This window comes from Aureobasidium namibiae, assembly GCF_000721765.1.
Source record: "Aureobasidium namibiae CBS 147.97 unplaced genomic scaffold scaffold_13, whole genome shotgun sequence".
NCBI lineage: Eukaryota > Fungi > Ascomycota > Dothideomycetes > Dothideales > Saccotheciaceae > Aureobasidium > Aureobasidium namibiae.
Window position 1 is genome coordinate 819,226 of NW_013581196.1, and position 20,938 is coordinate 840,163.

Consider the following 20,938-nt stretch of genomic DNA (forward strand, 5'->3'; position numbering starts at 1 on the left):
ATACTAAGAAGCACAGCTCTTCTCCACAAAACTCTGGTCTGAAGCTGGTCTTTGCAGAGTCTGTAAAGATCTTACGTATCTCCGTGACGGGGCACTCCGTACCTACACGCAATCGCCGACTCGATCCTCCACGGATAAAGTCGTCATGCATCCTTTCCAAATGTTTTTCGCAGGGGCTCATATGAATAGCAACGCTTAGTATTTGCAAATCGAAATCTTTTTGACAGGATCTCTACCATCACTAACATGTGATATTCTTCAATGCCTAGAAGAGGCTAGGTCACCTCCCTCATGGGGTGAAACATAGAGCTTTTCACGGGTGTAGCGAATTATAGAAACGAGCAGTCCGAGAGCTCGGTGGCCGGATGGCGCAAAGTCTCCTGAATCGTGCAATCGAAGTTGATGTCCAAACTTGACATGGTCAGAGCAAGGAGGTTGTTCCGTTGGAGTGTCACGGACTCCGGTAGGGTTACGATGTTTCAGAGACCGCTTGGTATCACTGCATTCACCCGGACAGGTGCTTGCGTGCAAGGTCGAAGTACATTGTTGCCTAAGAACTTGTTCGAGCAAGGGGTGTAGAGACCCCTTTTTCTTGCTTATGAACATGTGCACAACTAATCATTAATATCGTGCATTTCTTTACGGCATAACAAGTTTTCTCTCCGAGATTGACGTTCGAACGGATTCAACCACTCACAGCCGGAGACCTGTCCAAGCCGAGTTGATGACCCACAGTAGCTTGTCCTTAGCGTCAGTCAACACGGCCGGCGACAAGATAGAGCTGCCATTTCCATTTCTGCCCAACCACAGTGACATAACACCGATGACAATCGCGAGCGTGAATGCTCCAGCAGGCCTTCGGTATTTGTGGGCCAAATAACGCGAGTGAGCAGTCATTTTCTGGAGTGTTTCCTGACGCTTGATCTGTGCTGCATGTTTCGCGTGAAGAAGCTCGCCTTCCTCAAGAGTCTGCCTTGCAAGTTCATCCGAATCACGTGTGGTCTTTAGTACGCTGTACTGTGACACTTTGCGCCATGCACTGAATGGTAGTGTCTCTGGTGGGTGCTGTTCAAAGAGCGAAGCCGTCCTTGTGATGAGGGATTCGATATCCAGTGGCTTTGGGAGTTTAGACAAGATTGCGTACATCATATCCGAATCATCGGAGTCGTACTCCAAAAGCTCGTCTTTTCGAGTCATGATGATCTAGAACCTGGTTAGCCAAAGACGATCGACCGGGAGGGCCGCTCCGTTGTTGGCCGGATGAAGGGATTCAAGACTTACTGTTGCATACATGTACACTGATATCACAGCTTCATGCGCCAGGAGAAAGTCGAACAAGCGAGAGATACCGCCATATTCTTCGATGTCGTGTGCATACAGAGTTAGTGTTGCAGCAATGGCAAAGTACGGCCGCAATCCAGCCAGATGCTGGCAGAGTTTTGGATCCGTAGCGTAGACTATTGCCGGCAGTAGCTGCACGTGTGATTCACTGGCAGAGAACGTAGGGAGCATGTAGTCTCGGATTCGCAAGAGAGACAAACGGGCCAATAGAGGTGCAGCCTCGTCGGCGCCTAACACAAGCAACAGTACTTGAGCAATGTCATGGAAGCCCTGAAAGTAGTGTAGGCACGAATGCCGACGCAGTAGCCCAGTGATGAGGTCCGAGAGTTCCTGTTTTCGACCTTCGATTTGCTTCTCTGATTCGTCTGTTGCATGTTAGCAGACCGCGTCAGCCATCGGGCGTGTCCCGCGTGTGCATACTAAGAGGATAATAGACGAAAGCGCGGTGAACATCGAGTTTGACTTGCTCCTCATCTCGTTGTACAGGCAATTGTTGCCAGCCGACTGTATGATCGGCATCTGTAGGAGACTCGCCCAACAGTATGGGCCCTGGTAACAATGTTGGTGAGGTAAGTCGCATAAGTTCACGGTCATTACGTACAGGCGATACGTCTAACACGATCCTCAATGAGACCGCCCGAGGTCGTGGCAAGTGCGACTAGCTGCTGTCTATCTTTGTTCTCACATGCTCGGAGAATCTTCGTGACTTTGGTTAACTCGGCGGGTGTCAGAGGCTCGTCTCGCCATGAATTGGAGAACGGTCGGCCAGAGCTTGTATCATTGCGGTCTGACGCAGCATGTTCAATTTCTCCATCGAAATTCTGAGGTTTGTCGTCCATCGTTCCTGGACTGTGTTTAGGAGGAGTCGTCGTTGACGGAAAAGTCCACAGAATCCAGCTTTGTGGGTCATATGCTGCATGCAGTTGCAGTAGCGCAGTCTGCGCGATTGGAAGTCAGGAGCGATGTACAACGGACAACCCTTCTGAATCGTGATGACGATGAGGACGGAAGACTGGTCTAACGACCACAAGTATGTGTTGGTTGGGAGTTGGCCATCGAGTGAGTCGTTTCGTAGCACCAAAGGAATGTTGTGTGGTGTGGTTGGTTGTCATCGACTTTCAAGCCAATCGCAAACGGCGGCTCCGAGCGCAAGGAACCGCGACGAACGCCGAGCCGAAGTCCAACTTCTGCCGGCGGCGGCCATGCCTGACCGACATCCTAACTACCTGAACCTTGACCACTTCACTTGTCAGTTTCTTCCCAGCTACGACTAGTCGACCAACTAGTTCGTCGCCTGTCCAATCACTTGCTCACTTAATTCAATATGTAGGCTAGACGCGCAAACCAGTTGCATGTAGTGAGCTCCCGACTCAGCGTCTCGTTCTGCAGCTTCAACAATCTCTCCAAACTTGATTGCTCCGGTGACAGGTCGCTTAGTTACGTCCTTGCTTTGCAGACAGTACAAGCTTCTCCTATGCTTCTGCAGCTTGCGTGTCTTGTCGGTATAAATTCTGTCTCGACATCGCTTTGAGAAACCAAAAAGTCTTACACCTTCTCTTTCTTCTTTTTCTTCATTATACTCAAAGCTTCTCGCCCGCCATGAGTCCACAACAGCCTGTACAGGATCCACCAAGGGATAAGACCCGTGAGCAAATCGGTCTGCTGACGAGGACGCTGGCACCAACTCCGACCATTCGTTCTATAATCCCAGCGCGGATCCGATCACCAGCCAAAGACGATTATATCTGCATAGGCAGAGATTTCATTCAACTGTTCGAGATCGAAGCGGGAGCCCACATCATCCATATCGCGACAAAGAGCGATTTCGATGGCGAGATCGGTTCAGCCAATGTTGTCGGTCGTTTCGACCCGTACGAGAGCGATCTCAGAGAATACACTGATGACACGGATGACTGCAGCAATTCCTCTGGAAGTCCCATGGGTCCACAGATGTTGGCCTTCACCTTAATTGGCACCGCACAGCTGTTCTTTCTTACAGCTTCAGAGGCTGAGGACAGTGAAGATATATTCAAGGTGTTGTGCGTACCTATGCCTACGTTCGTCAGTCCTCCGCGAGTACACGGTAACGCCATAGCGGTGGATCCGAGTTCTCGAGCTCTAGCTGTGGCAATCGGCGAGCACAAGGTCTTTGTGTGTTATGTAAACGAACCAGAATCACTGAGCTTCGGGCAACAAAGTTGGGATGATGGATTCGTCCCAGTCTCTAGCTCTCAAACCATCAAAAATGTGCCTGGCACTATCCTGCTAATGGACTTCCTATATCCACCGAGACACGATCCAGATCGGTTGATTCTTCTCATGATTGTCTTGCATGATGGCATCATCAGGCCGGTATGGGTCGAGTGGTCAGCGTCTGACGAGGTCAAGAGCGCGGAAATCAGCCAGGGTCACAGAATCTTCTTGTGTAAGTCAGTTCTAGTCATGATTCAACGCGAGATTGCTGACCAGCTTAGCGGGTGAAATACCTAACCTCTTGATACCTCTGAAAGGAAACGCAGCCTTTGTACTCACCACTGGAAAAGGCATCAGAATCTTTGAGAACATCTTGATCACATCATGCCGCACAACTGGTTTAGTTGTCCAGAGGGAGAATCCACCAGAACATTATCCGCCATCTTCATTCAATTCGCTCTGGTCTTGCTGGGTACGGCCAAGAAGATGGGGGGAATACGAGGAAGAGGACTATATCTACCTGATTTCAGAGGACGGCCATGTCTATTATCTGGTCTTTGATCAGGATGCGCCTGGCGAAGGTGTCGTTATCAACCATGTTGGAAGCTTGGAATGTCACGTAGACATGGCTTGTGCACCGTTCGGGAGATCGGACCAAGGAGATGTCCTGGTTGTTCAGGGTGCATCAAGTGCAGGTTGCGTCTGGATAGTGAGTATCAAACGTGATTGAACCATATGCTTGGACGATGCTGACAAGATGCTAGACAGAGTGTCGACAAGCTCCTTCCTCCGACTCAGAGCCTAATGGCGGAATGCATGGCTTCATCACTGCTTCCTTGCCGAATTGGTCAGAGAACCTAGACCTGGTAGCAAAGCCTACTTCCCGCAAGAGATTACCACTATATTCGAGGGATACCCTGTTTGTGCCTAGCGGTCGACAACCTTACGGTCATATCACAGAAATACGCATGGGTCTTGAGGCTCGTATCGGCGCTCGTGTCGAAGGACATGCTTCGTTCAGTGTCGTTTCACATGCGTGGGTGCTTCCCGTTCCAGAGAAGAATCAGTTCTTCATAGTTCTATCTAGTCCTGGACAAACCCATGTTCTGTCGATACCGCAGTCCCCGGAGGGTGACGACTTTCATGACTTGCAAGCCATGAGTACTGTGGGTCTCGATCTGCAGCATTCGACGCTTGCTGTGGCCATGATAACAGACAATTGTGTTCTTCAGATCACAGAGTCTGCGATCGCGTTCAGTCGCAATGCTGGAGCCAGTCTGCTTATGGAACAGTGGCCTACTGGGCATAAAGCTGTCGCTGCAGCGGTCGAAACTAACATCTCCTGTGCAGTCGTTGCATTGCGGGTCAACGGAAGGTCAGAAATACGAACACTCATAGTGGGTGACGTCGGTGACGAGACGGTATCAATGACAGAGCTCGGTAAGCCGATACAAACAGAAGGCGAAGTCATATCCTTGGCCATTCACTCGACTCAAAGGTTTACCTTCGTTGTCGCTGGTAACTCAAATGGAACACTGTATGTCTTTAGAGTCTCTCCGAGAAATGGACTTGAGCCTTATCTGGAGCATGAGATTCCTCAAAATCCCGACCACTTGGATGATCTGGAGGCTCTGAATGCCTGCGAGGACATCCTTGTCCTCGGGGATCAAACAAATCTGGAAGAGCCTGTCGATCTGGTGGTACTCTGTGGCTTGCGAGGTGGATCCATCTATGCTCTCGAGCTTCAAGTTGGCCTCGATTGTAAGTTGCGTGTGGCAGGCTTGTTAGGGATCCTTGCTCACAGATGATAGTCTCACTACAGACTCAGTCGCAACGACACTTTAGCCTTGGTTTGACAACGGTCAATCTCAACTTCGGGAAGAGTGCCTTGTCTGCGTTTGCAACTTGCGGCGATGGATTTTTCAACATCAACATGGATGCCGCTAAACTGGACGCCATAACGATCTCCGATGTGTACCTTACGGACAGTCCACGTCATTTCCAGCAAGATCCAGTCGCGGCTATGACAATGGTGCCATATGTTGAGACATCGACTCTATCCGAGGCCCTCCTTGTTATCTCAGGAGACTGCTGCTTCGTCACAGCTGTATCGGAGAGGCAAGGAATCGTTCCCGGCAACAGCAAGGTTCATGGATCTCCTCATACACTGGTTGATCTCAAGTCGTTGAATCGCTTCGTCAGTGCATCTTCGTATGTATGGAAACGTTCGTCGACGACCAGGGCTGTAAAGGATATAGTTCAGTTCAGCTCGGGCGATTGGAATTGCTCCTGGGAGACGGACATCGGTTGGAAGGTTCACTCGATGATCGAATGGTCTTTCAGACGGACACCTGACGCTACACAACGACACGTCTTGGTCGCAGTTGCCGTTGGCCGAGCTACCCGACTTGGCGAGGCTGCTTCTTCCAAGTCCACGAACGGGAAAATGTACCTGCTTCGTCCCCCAGCTGTGGGTGGAAAGGCTGATAAGTGTGTTCTGCATGTCAAAGAATTCGAGACTCCAGTGACAGCAATGGCAACTTACGGCGAAACGGGTCTTGTATGGTGCTCTGGGAAAAAGGTGTACTTCTCCGAGTATGACATTGAAACATCAAAGTTGGTTTTCTGCATGGTCTTTTTCAGGTCTTAAACACGTTAGCTGACTGCATCTCTAGATTCAACGAAGTTTGCGACTTTGTCATGCATAGTCCTGGTATACGCGTGACTACCGCACCGCCACACATACATATCACCACCGAACGCGACTCGACACTCACACTCCAGCTGGTATACAGTCCGAACGAGCCTAGCTCGGGGATGTTGCGCAATGTCGCCAGGGGAGATGGGGCAAGACAGTCGATCAGCCACACAACCATCGACATCCCACACGGCGATCATGCAACAATGAGTTTTAACTTGACCAGCACGCTAAGTGGAGACTTGGTAGGCTTGAGGATCCCAGATCCCAGCCTGCCTCCTAGGGTTGCTACTCATGACACTCTTTTCACAGCAAATCTCTTCCGCTCCGTCATGCGCATCGTGGAGGCCAAAGTACGCCCACCATGGAAGCCTGTAAGGAGAACCCCTAGCGTACTCAAGGACGATCTCGTAGGCATCACTCTAGACGGCACAGTCTATGGATTCGCAATTCTCGACGAAAAGACCACGAACCGCCTACGATGGGTGCAGAGGCTATGCCAGCGCAATCCTGATATCAGTCCCTTTACCTACACCAGACCACCCACGTTCTCGCAGAATGGCTCGATCCAAGCGGTACCAGTCGTACTACCGCCGCCTGGCTTCGAGACCTCGTCTGACAATACTCGGAGGCCCAAGAGACACAGGCCAAGTGACATGCATGTCAACGGCGACTTTTTGGTGCGCTTGTTGGCAAAGGATGGCGTACAGTTGCTCAACTCGATCCTTGACACCGAGGCCACGAAAGAGGTTCATGATCCCATCTCAAGTTGGGTTCGTGACAACTTGGAGGCGCAGAAGGCAGAGGTCGAGAATCTTATTGCAGAGGCCACGGCTGCTGTTGATCGATGGTGGTGAAGAAGTTGATTACATATGTCACGTGTTTATATCGATCGAAACTCTACTTGCAATATTCTCTCGCATACTCAGAAGTCTTGCTCATGCTTTGGGAGTGGTCAGAAGGGTTGCTAGCCGAGCAGGCTGAAAATGCTGTTGGATGTTCATAGTCGTCCTTCTAGTATACAAAGCGACAGGAAAAAAAGAGAAGATAAGAAAAGAAATAAAAAAGAAAAAAAGAAAAGAGAAAAAGGTGTCAGGGTCATACCTGCCACAACTTGTCGGGGGAACAAAAACGTCATAAGACGGCGTACTTTGGTAGTGGTATCTTCATATTACACTTTGTACTTCTCGATGCTATGTTGTATATACACAGAGTACATTGTCTCGGTTGAACTCATGTGAGGGTTGAAAATCGCGTTCGAAGCCAATTCATGATCGAGTTTTGAGAGACCACCCTATCTGCGTGATGTCTGACCACATACGCCCAGTAGTTTATGATGATACTTGAAAACAACATCACGAAGTTCATAGCCAGACCAACGGACGCATGCGTATGACGAATGCAGACGCACGAGGTTGACCTTCTTTATGTGGCCATAGTCATGCGAGATGAGGGACTTCGATCTACCCAAAAACATGAGCACACACAAGGCAAGAACGAACGACTGTAGAATGATGCCATCTCCATGTTTGTCTAGAGGACCGAACGTACGCGCCATGCAGAGAAAGGACATGAAGATCCAACAACTGAAAGAGATAGAAGAAAGAAACTTATTTGAACGCCGCCGACTCCACACTCACAAACCCACCCCATAAGACTCCGTCGCAGCTTGAATGATGCATGTACACTCATCTCCTTGGGTGCATGGCAACCGCCCAGATAGTTTCGAGGAAAGCGAGAACTCAGAAACCGAAACCGTCTTGAGCCAGGCAGTGGTGGCTGTTGTTGAGATTCGTGCTTGAAAAGAGAGATATATATCTACAAGACAATCGACGTTGCAATAGTCTCTCATCTTCTCCGCCCGGCGGCGCGTTGCTGTGTCCTTGAGGGCTTGACGACAGGTGCTGAGGCTTCATCATCGTCGGATGACTCGTCGTCTTCCTCCTCTTCGACTTCGTCACTCTCCTCGTCCTCATCGGACAGCTCTTCGCCCTCATCGTCGGAGGTCTCTTCGGCTTCCTCGTCGAACATGCCCTCTCCGGCCTCTTCCTCCTCGACGTCGGATGACGCTTGGTCGGCGCCGTTGACCATAGACAGGTCACCGAGATCGCTGCCCACGGCGTTGCTGATGAGGTCGTTGTCGTCGTCAGATAATAGATCGTCTTGGCCCTCGACGTAGATGACATGGTCGTCCACGTTGTCACCGTCATCGAACCTTCCGTCTCTTGTCTCCTGGACGCTCTTGCGGAGCTCGATTTGTGCGTTGAGCATGTCGAGCTTGCCCTTGAGTGTGACGAGAGATTGCAGGCCATTGGCACGCTCCTTGATGACGCGCGACAGAGTCTTGAGCTTCTTGAGAACATCAGGCTGGCTGGCGAGGTAGCCACCGTGCGAGACGAGCGACCACTGAACCCAGACCATGAGGTTTCCAGCACGGCCGGGGCGTTTGTGTAGTCTCTCGGCCAGACGCTGAAGGAGGGAGGCGACGAGCGGTGATTGGAGTCTCTGGATGGTTGAACGGATGCTGGGGAGATCGGTCATCTGGAAACAGGTCTCGAGGAGGTCGCGGTCGTTGGTGCGAAGGGCTTGGGTAAGAACGGTTCCGAGGGAGGTGGCGGTGGGGAGGGCGAGAGAGCGGTCCTGGTTCATGGGCACCAGAGCTTGAGTGCCTTCCTCACGGTCGGCGAAGGCGGATTGAACATCGATCGTCTCTGGATGCGCTGCCTGCAGCATGTCGCCAAACGACTGGCCTTCTGCACCGTCCTCCATGTCCTCGTCGACATCGGCCATGACAGCGTCGGCATCGTGGTTGCCGTTGGTGGCGGGCTTGGTGTCGTCGACCTCGTCGTCGGAGCCGCTGTATGCGCTCGATTCGTCTGCACTTGAAATCTCGACTACGTCTGGTGCTTCGGCCTCGTGTTGCTCGACTTGGGCCTTGGACTCGTCGACGCGGTCTGCTCGTGTGTCTTTGACGCCATTGGTGTAGTTTGCGCGCAGCTTCTTGCCGGCTCGTTGGTTCTCATCGGTCAGGAAGGCCAGTCCAGAGTTAGCCTGCTGTGAAGTCTTTGCCTTTTTCGACGGCGGCAGCGAGGGAGCTGCTCCAGCCTCGGCCTGTCTTGCCCGTGATCGTTTTGCCGTACTCATGGTGGAATATTATATAGAGAGGTCCGTAGTTTGCTACCAGGACTTTGATGCTTTGCAGCTGAGATAAAAAATTAGGAACGCTATGCCAAAAGTTTGAGGTCCGTGCGTGTCTCCGACTATCCGCCGCTCGTTGAACAGCGCCTGCGCCGATGCTTGTGCCTGTCTGTGCCTGTGCCTCTTTTTCTTCGCTCTTCTCCACGCACGAATGCATCTCTGACATGACTGCGTCGCCTGGCAGTTCTGCGGCCTCGACAGACAAAACTCCTTCCTTGTGCAATCAGTCTTTCTCCTGCGCTGCTGCCTTGCGTATCCCATGTAGGCATCCGTATCCGTTTGACGGTCCAAGGCGACTGCTCTCAACCAAGACTTCTGGCAAGTACGACGAATTCTGGCAAGAGCGATACGCTGCTGTCCAAGCCCTGCCTCTACGCCCTTCAAGGTATCTGTATGCTCGTGAGCGTCTTCCGTCTTGATCTAGTGCTGTTCTGCCCTCGTTCTCGCGCCATCTGCAAAAAGCAGTGTCATGCCACCATCGCATCTTGCTCATTCAAAACCCCCCTGCGTTTGCTTCTGCTCGACTCGGCAGCCTTGTGGCGACACACAGCCGCACGGCGTTTTCTCGACGTCACGTGAGCCGGGCGCTAGGGGCAGCATCATAAATCTCCCAGACTTTCCAAACTTGCATCCTTTTGCGAGTTCCAATCGCGTCGAAACACGCTCCACGTCCACGTCCGGCTTTCCGATTCGCGCGACACGTTCTCCAACAATCTTTGCCGACACCACCACCACCACCACTTTTCCATCTCGGCTCCAGGAATTTTTATCATTTGTGCCACGCGCATAATAACTTGCTCTTGTCCTGCCCCTCCATACAACAGTAGTCCCGTCGCGCTCTTTCTCTAGATTGTCGCTTGATTGTCGTTTCTCGTTCTCTGTCCGGCCGTTCACGTGCCATCTTTTATCTACCACAACACTGCACAATCCATCTTCATCTCAGATGTCAGCAGAAACAGGACTACAACCGGAGATGGCAAACGTCGACCGGTGAGTCTCTTCCCTTATCCCTTCTGCTGTTCCTACATCGCCGTTGTTACACCTCGTTGCATCCCCATCATCGTCATCATCATTCTCATCATCGCCATCATCACCTTCCATACTTCCTTCATTCCATCATCAATTATCGAATGTAAATATTGAGAATTTGTACAGACCCAATGAAGACCTGCCTGTCGCCGCTGAACAAAGTGATGATCTTTTTGGCGAAGAGCCCAATGGAGAGTCCGTCGATGGTCTCGTCAAGGAGCCTCTCGATGATGTCGTCGACGATGCCGACGTGTTAAAATCGGTGCCGGCTGCGACTGATCTCTCGGCCAACGGTCCGCCCACTCCTGCCGACTCCCAAACTGTTGACGCTCCGCCATCCGACGCTGCTCCTGTGACGGAACCATCTTCTGGTATCGAGGGCGTTGCCAAATTCATTCCATCTGACGCGAACCTCAACCAGCCTGTTGTCTCACCGTCAGAGCCACTAGGTGACGGTGAAGCGCGCATCACCGAGGACACTGAAATTCCTGACGCTCCTTCACTTGCGACTGCAGTGGAGTCTGAAGTGACTGGAGATTCAAAGCCTGCTATCGTTGACGGTGTTGCTGCCACCAATTCTGACCCAAACCCACTTCTCACCACAGATCTTTCCAACGGTGTTGCTGACCAGTCAAAACCGGACGACACAAAGTCTGCATCAGAGCAGACCTCTGCTCCATCAGATCTTCCTCTTGCTAACGGCTCCATCACCGACTCGAGTGCGGCAGCCGCAACTGCACCTACCATGGATTCTCCCGCTGCTCAGGCGCCTGCTGCGCTTCCAGTAGACACATCAGTGGACCAAGAAATGTCAGATGCGCCATCAGCAGGAATTGTGCGCGCACGAGAAGATGATGACGCAACCAGCGAGCCTTCCGCCAAGCGCACAAAGACCGGAGATGATGTCGACAGTGAAGCGCAAGCTGAATTCGAAAACACTCCTCAGTCTGCACCTGTTACTACCAATGGCGGAACCAACGGCATTGCCGTCCCTGTCGTTCGCCCTCAAAACACACCTCAAATCAGTTCCGGCCCTATCACTAAGAGTCAGAAGGCCTTCCTGATCGAAAAGATGAAGAACACCAAGAAAGTCAAGTCTGCTTTCTGGTTCACCAAGCCTGTCGATTACGTGGCACTTAACATTCCCCATTACCCGACAGTGATCAAACAGCCTATGGATCTCACTACAATCGAGCACAACCTCAAGACCGACCAATACTCATCGGTTGATGATCTCGTGTCTGATTTCGAGCTCATGGTCAGCAACTGCTTCACTTTCAACGGCATTAACCATGCCGCTTCTGTCTCGGCACAAAATCTCCGAGCCTATTTCATGAAGCAAATGCAAATGTGCCCTACTGGTCAAGACGCACTCTCAAAGCCAAAGTCGCATGTCGCTAAGAAGGCATCGCCCAAGCCTGCTGCTGTGCCACGTCCAGAACCCGCAAGACCCGCTGCACCAGTCAAATCCCCTGCTGGCGAGACCTTCGCTCTTTTGCCTGATGGAACTCCGATGATCCGTAGAGACTCGACCGCTGGCAGGCCCAAGCGGGCAGTTGTCCCCCCAGCTCCACGCGATCTACCCTATTCAACATCAAAGCCCAAGAGAAAGGAAGCTCAAACAGGTCTGAAGTTCTGCGAGCACATTCTAGATGAATTCCGCAAGCCCAAGTACGACCGCTTCGCCGCTCCATTCCGCATTCCTGTCGATCCCGTTGCGCTCAACATCCCCCAGTATTTCAGCGTTATCAAGCACCCCATGGACATTTCTACCATCACTCAGAAGCTCAAGGGAGGACAATACGCATCTGCGGAAGAGTTCAGAAATGATTTTGAGTTGATGTTCACGAACTGCTTCAAGTTCAACCCTGCCGGAAACATTGTGCACGACATGGGTCGAGACTTCCAGGAGGCGTTCCACGGTGAATGGTCTAAGAAGGACACCTGGATCAAGAGACATACGCCACAATCTCAACGCGCTAGTCCCGTGTCCGATGTATCTGATGGCGATGACTCCGATGATGCCCCAGAAGAAGACGACGAACATGACAATAACGAGGCCACTATCTCTCTGCTTAGAGAGCAACTTGCTGCTATGCAGAACATGGTTGCCTCGATCTCTGGTGGCAAACGCGCATCGCCCAAGGCTACCAGCAATAAGAAGAAGAGCAAGAGCAGCAACACCGTCGCAAGCAAACCTAGCAAGAAGTCAGGCGGCAGCTCCAGCGTGTCTCGCCCTACTATCAAGACAGGTTCCTCCAAGCCTAAGAAGCAACGTCTGGTCACGTATGACGAGAAACAGGAGATCAGCAACGCCACAGAGAACATGAGTGCCGAGCAGGTCGAGAAATTGACCAACATCATTACTGAAAACGTTGCCAAGTACAAGGATATGGCTGGCGACGATGTTGAGCTCGAGATCGATGATCTGCCCAATGAAGTGCAGCACAAGCTGCTCCGATACGTGCGCAGCATCTTCCCTAGGCCTGAACCGGTCGAGATGGATGCCAACGCGATCGATGACGACTACGAACCCGAGAAGCCGTCAGCACGTTCGGGCGGTGCTGCAAAGAAGAAGCACAAGCCCATGAAGAAGCATGAGCAAGAAGACCGTATCAGACAGCTCAAGGAACAGATGGCCGCCATGGGTGAAAACGCTGACGGCAGTGCAGCAGCAGCATCAGCTCCTCAACGCGCCGATTCCAGTGACGATGAAGACAGTGAGAGCAGTGAAGAGGAGTAGACTCAGCTCTATGACCGTTCTTTCCAGTCAATCTGGGCTTTGACTTGCTCGCCTGCTGAAGCAGTATACAAGACCACACATTGTTTGCGGAGGACGATAACGAGACCAGAAAGCATGGAGCGCGAGCGAAGCAGCTGGCGAACATGATGATGAATGACAAAAGACACGACCTACCCCGTTAATATCAACTCAACCCATCGATTCACCAAGGAGACATGCTTGCTCGAGGAATGCATTTCTATTCCACCCCAAAAAGAGATACCCCGAGGAAGGATTGCAGGAGGTCAGGCGGGGATTCTTGCCAGTGGTTGACGAGTGACGAGGTGTGACAAGATAATTGGCAAGACGGAGGCCTCCCACCCTTTTTAAAATTCTTGTACCATAGCCCTTCTTCCTTCTCTTGTCTCCATAAGTCAGTAGTCTTCTTTATTGATGGCGACCGGATTTTGAGACGAAGACTTTTACTGTCGCATTTGCCAATTCTTTGAGGTGATGTGTTTGACCGTCAGTGTCTTTTGCAGTGTATATGGTGTGCGTTCTTGGAGAAAAGAGAGTTTGACCTGGATGTCAGGATGAGTTGTAGCCGGACAGACGATTTCTGTATAAAGAGGTAGCTTTTAGATGACTTGCAGGCTGTTGGCAACAAATGCGAATCAAAATGGTTATTGCGGGCAAGTCAAGCACCTCCGACTCTTTCCCTTGCACTCCCCACCAAACATTAAACAACAACCAAACAGAGATCCATACCCGCAATCAACACGACTCAAACATCAGCATAAACAACGACTTCTCGATTCCATTCTCAGAAAGAAAGCAGAAAGCAAACTAAGAACCCCCTGATCATGTTCCCCCAACCAGACGCAGAAACACTAGCACGAAACCCACAATTCGCATTACTCTGGAAAGACCTCACGACGAACAGGATAACCCGAGAAGGGGTTTCGAAATCCCTCGCTCTGGACAAGGAAACAGTGAAGGTCAGAGAAATACTCAAGAGTAAGCGGTTTGAACAGGCAAAGAGGGAAGTGCTCAAAGATGCGGTGAGGGCTGTTGCGTTTGGAGAGGGAGAGGGTGGCTTGGTTGGCGAGGTAAGTTTTAATCTGTTTCTTCACGTCTGACAAGTATGATGAAGCGATGGGAAGAGCTGATATCAAGTGTTGCACAGTTGAGGGAAACGGCACAGATTGTTTCTGCACAGTTGGATGGTAAAGTGGACGCCCAGGATGAGGATATCGTTCAAGTCGAAGTCGAGGAATTCATGTCAAACATCGAGACGGTGAGAGTGGCTGTCGAAACACACATGGAGCAGAATGTCATGTTGCTGTGTCAAATTCTGGGTAAGAAAAAGAACGAGAGGGTATCATTGAATATATAGGGGCTATGCTGATTTGTACAAAAAACAGATCCAACACAACAGCAGCCAGACCCTTCGACGCTTCCAGCTCAGGTCCAGGCTCTACGGACAGAGGTCGAGGAGGCAAAATGGCAGCTAGACGTCAAGCGCATTGAGCTAGCGAGTACACTGACCCAACTCCTCAAGACGAATGCGCAACTGCTGCAAACAGCGATCCGGATCCTGGAACAGGTCATGCACGGCAGTGTAGGACGACACACTCGGGCGCGAGCGGAACATCTTGCGACAGTCGGACAGGGTCTGGAGAAGCGACTGTTGGTGGCGAGGAAGACGGTGGCTGGGCAGGTCTATGATGGCAGAGCGGAGGAGGAACTGGTTCGGAAGAAGGAAGAGGTGGATGCTCGAAGTGCAGGCCTACGCAGAAGACTCAGGGACCGAGAGCAGTGGCTGGAGCGACTCGAGGGAGTTGCAGGTCTCCGAGAGGCAGTCGAAGAGATGTCGAGGATCAAGGGCGAGATAAGCAGGGTAAGAGAAGAGGTCGGACGACTGGAAAGAGGATAGAATGGGCCTAGAAGTCGGTAACACGGCCATTGTAACTCCAGTCGCTCTGGTGTCCCCATCGCAAAGGGTTGTTTTTGGGACCGCCAACTTCGCCGGTCTGAGGGTTGACATCGCCTTCAAACTCTGGAGGAGCGCCGCGGCGGACATTGGGGTGCAGCTCTTCGCCCTTGCCATCGGCCTTGAGAGCGGGCGACTGGTTGATCTGAGGCGATTGGTTGACTTGAGGCTTCGAGGGCGAGGCTTGGGCGACAGTCTCCTCAGGGGCTTGCTGGGGAGTGCTGAAGGCACCGGTAGATTGCTTGGTGAGCTTGTCGAAGATTTCCTGCTCCTCCTTGGGAAGGCGTGGTGGTGCGGGGCCGGACGACCACGCTGATCGCAAAGCTGGCGATGTGCTGATGGTGCGGCGAGCGGCGGGAGAGTAGCAAGCGCGGACGGTGAGGCGTGCGAGATTGAGCGACGACATAGTGGATGTGCTGTAGTGTGAAGTGGCCGGCCTGGATGAGAGTGGACGAAGTTGAAAGTGGAAAGTACCTAACAGAGCAATTGAGTCCCTGTCAATGGTGGCGCATCGGCAAGTCATGGATATGGCGGAGCTGCTCGGGCCGACCATTTTGGCCGCTTCGTCATGCCAATGGAATCATTCTAGAATCGAACATGTCCAAAAACTTTCCGAGCTGTCAAACACCCAAATGTACAGTAGAGTGGCTATTCGCTCGCGCAATGCTCTACCTAGGATCCCGTTAGTTCGGTCTTCCGTACACGCAGCCTTTCCTTCTGTATATGCATCAGCACGATTGTTGAATCTTGGCACGAAACGCCTCTCTTCAACCGAGACGATTCCTCCTGCCCACCATCAACATGATTTGATCCAACGCAAGCAGCAAGAGGTCACGCAGAAGATATTAAAGCTGCCTCTGTCATGTCCTGGCTGTGGTGCTCCCAGTCAGACAGTCGCTTCTGAAGAGGCCGGCTTCTACAATTTGAGTAGGTCTGCCGTCAGGAAATTTGTTCACGATGATGCCAAACAGGAGGATCTCGTCTTCCAGGCCACTCTGGACAAGGTTGACAGCAAGGTCTTGCAAGAGCTCGGTTTGGACAAAGCGGCTACTGCTGCCCAGGAACAACCACAAAAGCAGACTCCCATCTGCGATCGATGCCACAACCTCTTGCACCACCACACCGGTGTCCCAATCTTCCATCCCTCCATCGACAGCATCCGTAGCATAATCGAAGACTCCCCTCACAAGAACAACCATATCTACCATATCATCGATGCCGCAGACTTTCCCATGTCGCTCATTCCCAATCTTCTCAACCGCCTCGATCTCCCTTCTCTCCGCACTCAGAACCGCCGCTCCAAACACAAGAAATACGTCCGCGATCGCGTCGCCGATGTTTCTTTCATCATCACCCGTTCCGATCTCCTCGCTCCAAACAAGGAACAGGTCGACAGTCTGATGCCATATTTACGCGAGACGCTTCGTGACGCTCTTGGTCGTACGGGCAGGAACGTCAGACTGGGCAACATGCGATGCGTCAGTGCAAAGCGCGGTTGGTGGACAAAAGAGGTCAAGGAAGATATCTGGGACAGAGGTGGTGCTGCTTGGATGGTTGGCAAAGTCAACGTCGGTAAGAGCAACCTGTTCGAGGTTGCTTTTCCCAAAGGAAGGGGACAAGAGAAGCTTGCTACTCCCAAGCCTATGCATGTGCAGCTAGAGCCCGAGACTTCGTCAGCTCCTGACAACTCGAACGACTCTTTATCCGATTTGCCTGCTATCCAGGATACAGGCATTGCTGCTGTCGACTCTCCGAGCAGTGCTTCCGGCAATCCTGCTGTGGAGACTCACCAGGAAACAGTCGATCAGAACGAGCCGGATGTTTTTGATGTGGAAGAAGGTTCACTACTACCACCTGCTCAGCTTGAGGTCCCCTACCCTGTCATGCCTGTCATTTCGTCTTTGCCTGGAACCACGGCTTCACCTATCCGCGTGCCTTTTGGTAGCGGAAAAGGCGAGCTGATCGATCTCCCTGGCGTCTCTCGGTCAAACCTCGATGAATTTGTGCTTCCTGAGCATCATCAGGATCTTGTCATGCGCTCGCGCGTGACTCCCGAGCAGATGTCCATAAAACCTGGTCAGTCTTTGGTGTTAGGAGGTGGTCTTATCCGCATCACGCCCACAACCCCGGATCTGGTCTTCTTGTCCTACACATTCCTACCTTTACATCCTCATATGACCTCTACCGACAAAGCTGTGGCTAGAGCAAGTGGCGAAAGAGCCACTGGACTGCACACGATCATGACCAAGGAAGCTCGCGAGAGCATGGCCTCAGCAGGCACTTTCAAGCTCGAATGGGATGTTACAAAGCAGCGTGCCGGCCCGTTGACTTCCAAATCCGCTGCAAAGCTGAAGCCTGAGCAGCTGCCTTTCAAAGTGTTTTCAGCAGACATTGTGGTTGAAGGTGTAGGCTGGGTTGAGCTAGTCGCTCAAGTACGAAAGTCGGCCAAGCACAAGCCTGCCTACGCACCGCCTCATGACGAACCTACACATTCTGAAGAAGCACCGTCCGCATCTACCTTGTCAGACTCTGAGACGACGACCTGGAAACCATTGTACACGCCAGAACAGGATATCGCACAAGACATGTTCCCTCGAGTTGAGGTGTTTTCGCCCAAGGGTAAATTCATCGCGGTCAGACCTCCTATGGTTGCTTCGCTACTCGGTGGTAAAAAGGCTCCGACAGCCAACACACGAAAGAGCAGACCCAGAATGAGCATGAAGAGTCTGAAGCACAGCCAACGTGGCAGAGAAGCCCAGAAAGAGGGTTGAGTCATGCCCCCAAGGCTCAACTATCCCCACTCACTCGGAGCGAGTCCTGTTCTCTCGATTATCCTGCAAGAACCACATGATTAGGTAGTTACAGGCCTATGTGGTTCTGCTATCCGGATTGTCACCTCCTTGGTTGTTCGCCTCCTGTTCATCGACCATTCTCAGAGTCTCCTCTATCACTGAGATATCCCGAAACACAACTTCGGCCCAGTTCTGAAGATCACCCAGCTCCTTGAGCTGATCCACGCTCTGGTTCATTGTCTTCTCGAGCTCTTGCGCTTGTTGCGACAGTTTTTGCGTGTCCTGAATCAGAATGCGTTTCTGCGCAGCTATTGATTGTGATGCCGAGACGATGGCTTCGGTTCGTTCGGTCAATGGCGTGGTGTGTTCTCGCAAAGTCGCAGAGACCAACGCCGAGGTGGACTTGGTAGAAGACTTGTTATCAGGCATCTCGCGTGCGGACGATTTTCGCAAAATTTGTTAGGATCATGTTCTGACTGCTGCGATCTTATCATTGAGAAGATAGTGTGATGGGACAGAAGTCACATCGGACTGTATGCGCGGCGGCGCGTGACAGCCTTTCACATGCAAATTGCCTATATAACATAAACCGCGATCGACGTATCGGCCGAGATACTACACACCATCTTCGTCCGTCAGCGAATCACAGCCCTTCTACATCGTGTACATTATTCTGGAAGCGTGATATCTGGCTGCCTGTAAAATGCCTCTCGTTTGGGGTTGGAGAGTGATTGAGGTGACCTTCGTGCAGATCGATTATCAAATGCGGAGAAGATGACGACGAGCTGCTGCTGCTTCCTTGCTCCATGTCAACAACCTGGACAAACGGAGAAGGAATATCCCCAAGCTCTTTCCGCCTCGACGGACTCTCTTTCATTCCCTCACATGCTTGGTTCTCATGCTGCGACGTTGCTGGCGACCATCTAGATCAAAGCACGTTGCAAGTGGAATCGTTCGTTCTCATCACCTTTCGAGCATACCCAACCTTAATTCACCAACACTCGCAAGTCCAACATTCAACATGGTGTCGCTTAGCAGACGCCAGACGGCGGTCATATTGAGTGTCCTTGTAAGCAAGCATAGTAGGCGTCTTCTAGGTATTTTTGTTTACTGATGCGGTATAGTACCTTGGAGCCTTGACTGCAATGGCAGCGTAGGTCAAAGGCTTTACATAATCGCCGACTCCAGCAACTGATAATCTACTCACAGATATGCTGTCCACCAGACCTCCACGCTGTCGCTACCGATTCCCTCGACTCTTACAACTCTCGCACTTGCACTCCCGATCTTCGCAGGCGTGTGCATGGAAACCAGTACTGCACTTGCAACTTCGCTGGCTCTACACCCGAAGCTTCGACATCGACATGCACGCAACTTCCCTACCGTTCTGCTGCCTTCTACCCTGACTATCCTCGGCCTACTGATCTACATCACCGTAGTCGCGACACTCAGCGGCACCCACGTCTCACCCGCTGGCGGTCTCAACTGCGCGTTGAGAGAAAAATGGCAAGCCATGTTTTCGAAAGAGCAGGGTGGAAAGATGAAGAGAATCCAGGAGGCATTTGATTGCTGTGGCTTCAGAAGTGTGCGAGACATGCCCTTCCCAATCCCTGGACATGGGAATACCGTCGATACGTGTTCGCAGCGCTATGATCGTCAGATTGGTTGTGAGGGTGCTTGGAGAGACAAGGAGAGAACCGTCGCTGGTCTTATGATTGCTATCGCCGTGGGCGTTTTCCTCTGGCTGGTATGTGGACTGCTGCTGTCCATCTCGTCTGTTTCGTATCCATGCTGACATCAGCGATAGGCCGTAATCATCGTAACGCCAGCAATTCACCCGTCATGGGCGCACGAGAGCATGCGCCTTCCTCATCGTGTCTTGGAAGAGGAGTCCGATGCAGCGAACAGGGTCATCGAATACCCATCCCAGCGCTACACGGATGATCCTGAAGGAGATGATTCAGATACCCGTCGTGAGATCACCGGGTTGAACAACGACTCTAGACTTGCGATGCAGGTCGAGAGCTCAAGAGACAGTCCCAGCAAGCTGCTAGCCGATCAGGGCGTCTGGAGAGGCGAGGACGGCAGAACTTGATGGTGCCAGGTAGAATCAGTAGGAGGAGTTTAGGCCGTGTCGCGGATTCAAGAATCCTAATGTGATCAAGTGTCAATACTGGTTGTGTCTCCAAGCGTGCAGAGTGGGAATCAGATCGAAGGAAATGCTCGGGACGATTCATAGGGATCGTATAGAGGGTCTGTACACCGTAGTCTATCTGCACATGCTGTAGGTTTCGTTATCTCATGCAACGACTTGGAGAGGAGACAAGTCTGACCAAGCCAGGGTTGTAGTTTTTGTGATTGACGATTTCGGCACCACCGACTTGGCCGATTCTCGGGCCGCTTTCGACGCCACCTTCCGAGGCTGCTGACCATCAACAATTTTTCTCGACTCTCAGCAGACACGCGATCAAGACTCAGACATACACACCCCGCCCTCGCTATCCGCCTCCGGAACACCCGTTTCTTTATTGTCTCCGTCACAGCCATCTCGATCCGGACTGATAAACACCGCAAAAATGGTCGACACCTCCGAAGCAAGAATCTACGACGAGATCGAGATTGAAGACATGACCTACGATCCCGTCACTCAACTCTACACATACCCCTGTCCTTGTGGCGATCGTTTCGAAATCAATATCGAAGACCTCAGAGATGGAGAGGAGATTGCTATCTGCCCAAGCTGTTCGCTGATGATTCGGGTCATCTATGAGGTTGAGGAGTTGCCTGCTGTCGCTTGAGTTTGACTTGAGAAGAGAAAGTAACACATGCAAGAGGAAGAGATGATACATATCTTGAACCAGAAGGTTGCAAGAGTCGGCAATAGAAAGAGCAGCTCTGAGAATAACGGCTACACGGAGGATTCGTTGGATACGAGACGGCGAAAAGACGAGCACGACACTCCTGGCCCTGTG

At 51.8% G+C, this 20,938-nt stretch overlaps 10 protein-coding genes across 10 annotated transcripts; 6 read left to right on the forward strand and 4 right to left on the reverse strand.

The window, feature by feature from the left end:
• Positions 1-693: 693 nt before the first annotated feature.
• Positions 694-2,180, reverse strand: M436DRAFT_74588 (uncharacterized protein; the record flags this gene model as incomplete). The annotated part of the gene is made up of 4 exons (XM_013570274.1): positions 694-1,203; positions 1,282-1,706; positions 1,762-1,890; positions 1,943-2,180. 4 exons carry the CDS (start codon positions 2,178-2,180, stop codon positions 694-696), a joined length of 1,302 nt encoding a protein of 433 aa, XP_013425728.1.
• A 760-nt stretch (positions 2,181-2,940) lies between these two features.
• On the forward strand, positions 2,941-7,089 carry M436DRAFT_51252 (uncharacterized protein; the record flags this gene model as incomplete). The annotated part of the gene is made up of 5 exons (XM_013570033.1): positions 2,941-3,766; positions 3,816-4,243; positions 4,299-5,295; positions 5,346-6,150; positions 6,210-7,089. 5 exons carry the CDS (start codon positions 2,941-2,943, stop codon positions 7,087-7,089), a joined length of 3,936 nt encoding a protein of 1,311 aa, XP_013425487.1.
• Positions 7,090-8,080: 991 nt separating this feature from the next.
• On the reverse strand, positions 8,081-9,376 carry M436DRAFT_65656 (NUC189-domain-containing protein; the record flags this gene model as incomplete). The annotated part of the gene is made up of 1 exon (XM_013570162.1): positions 8,081-9,376. One exon carries the CDS (start codon positions 9,374-9,376, stop codon positions 8,081-8,083), a length of 1,296 nt encoding a protein of 431 aa, XP_013425616.1.
• Positions 9,377-10,373: 997 nt separating this feature from the next.
• Positions 10,374-13,202, forward strand: M436DRAFT_83811 (Bromodomain-containing protein; the record flags this gene model as incomplete). The annotated part of the gene is made up of 2 exons (XM_013570275.1): positions 10,374-10,420; positions 10,586-13,202. 2 exons carry the CDS (start codon positions 10,374-10,376, stop codon positions 13,200-13,202), a joined length of 2,664 nt encoding a protein of 887 aa, XP_013425729.1.
• Positions 13,203-14,044: 842 nt separating this feature from the next.
• On the forward strand, positions 14,045-14,909 carry M436DRAFT_74592 (uncharacterized protein; the record flags this gene model as incomplete). The annotated part of the gene is made up of 4 exons (XM_013570276.1): positions 14,045-14,290; positions 14,368-14,539; positions 14,606-14,820; positions 14,883-14,909. 4 exons carry the CDS (start codon positions 14,045-14,047, stop codon positions 14,907-14,909), a joined length of 660 nt encoding a protein of 219 aa, XP_013425730.1.
• Positions 14,910-15,124: 215 nt separating this feature from the next.
• Positions 15,125-15,580, reverse strand: M436DRAFT_83813 (DUF1674-domain-containing protein; the record flags this gene model as incomplete). The annotated part of the gene is made up of 1 exon (XM_013570277.1): positions 15,125-15,580. One exon carries the CDS (start codon positions 15,578-15,580, stop codon positions 15,125-15,127), a length of 456 nt encoding a protein of 151 aa, XP_013425731.1.
• Positions 15,581-15,806: 226 nt separating this feature from the next.
• On the forward strand, positions 15,807-17,945 carry M436DRAFT_83814 (uncharacterized protein; the record flags this gene model as incomplete). Its single annotated transcript, XM_013570278.1, has 1 exon — positions 15,807-17,945. The coding sequence occupies one exon, from the start codon at positions 15,807-15,809 to the stop codon at positions 17,943-17,945; it is 2,139 nt and encodes a 712-aa protein (XP_013425732.1).
• A 96-nt stretch (positions 17,946-18,041) lies between these two features.
• On the reverse strand, positions 18,042-18,395 carry M436DRAFT_51386 (uncharacterized protein; the record flags this gene model as incomplete). The annotated part of the gene is made up of 1 exon (XM_013570054.1): positions 18,042-18,395. One exon carries the CDS (start codon positions 18,393-18,395, stop codon positions 18,042-18,044), a length of 354 nt encoding a protein of 117 aa, XP_013425508.1.
• Positions 18,396-18,987: 592 nt separating this feature from the next.
• Positions 18,988-20,061, forward strand: M436DRAFT_74596 (uncharacterized protein; the record flags this gene model as incomplete). The annotated part of the gene is made up of 4 exons (XM_013570279.1): positions 18,988-19,035; positions 19,091-19,119; positions 19,176-19,713; positions 19,774-20,061. 4 exons carry the CDS (start codon positions 18,988-18,990, stop codon positions 20,059-20,061), a joined length of 903 nt encoding a protein of 300 aa, XP_013425733.1.
• Positions 20,062-20,542: 481 nt separating this feature from the next.
• Positions 20,543-20,764, forward strand: M436DRAFT_51046 (diphthamide biosynthesis protein 3; the record flags this gene model as incomplete). The annotated part of the gene is made up of 1 exon (XM_013569997.1): positions 20,543-20,764. The coding sequence occupies one exon, from the start codon at positions 20,543-20,545 to the stop codon at positions 20,762-20,764; it is 222 nt and encodes a 73-aa protein (XP_013425451.1).
• Between the last annotated feature and the right edge of the window lie 174 nt (positions 20,765-20,938).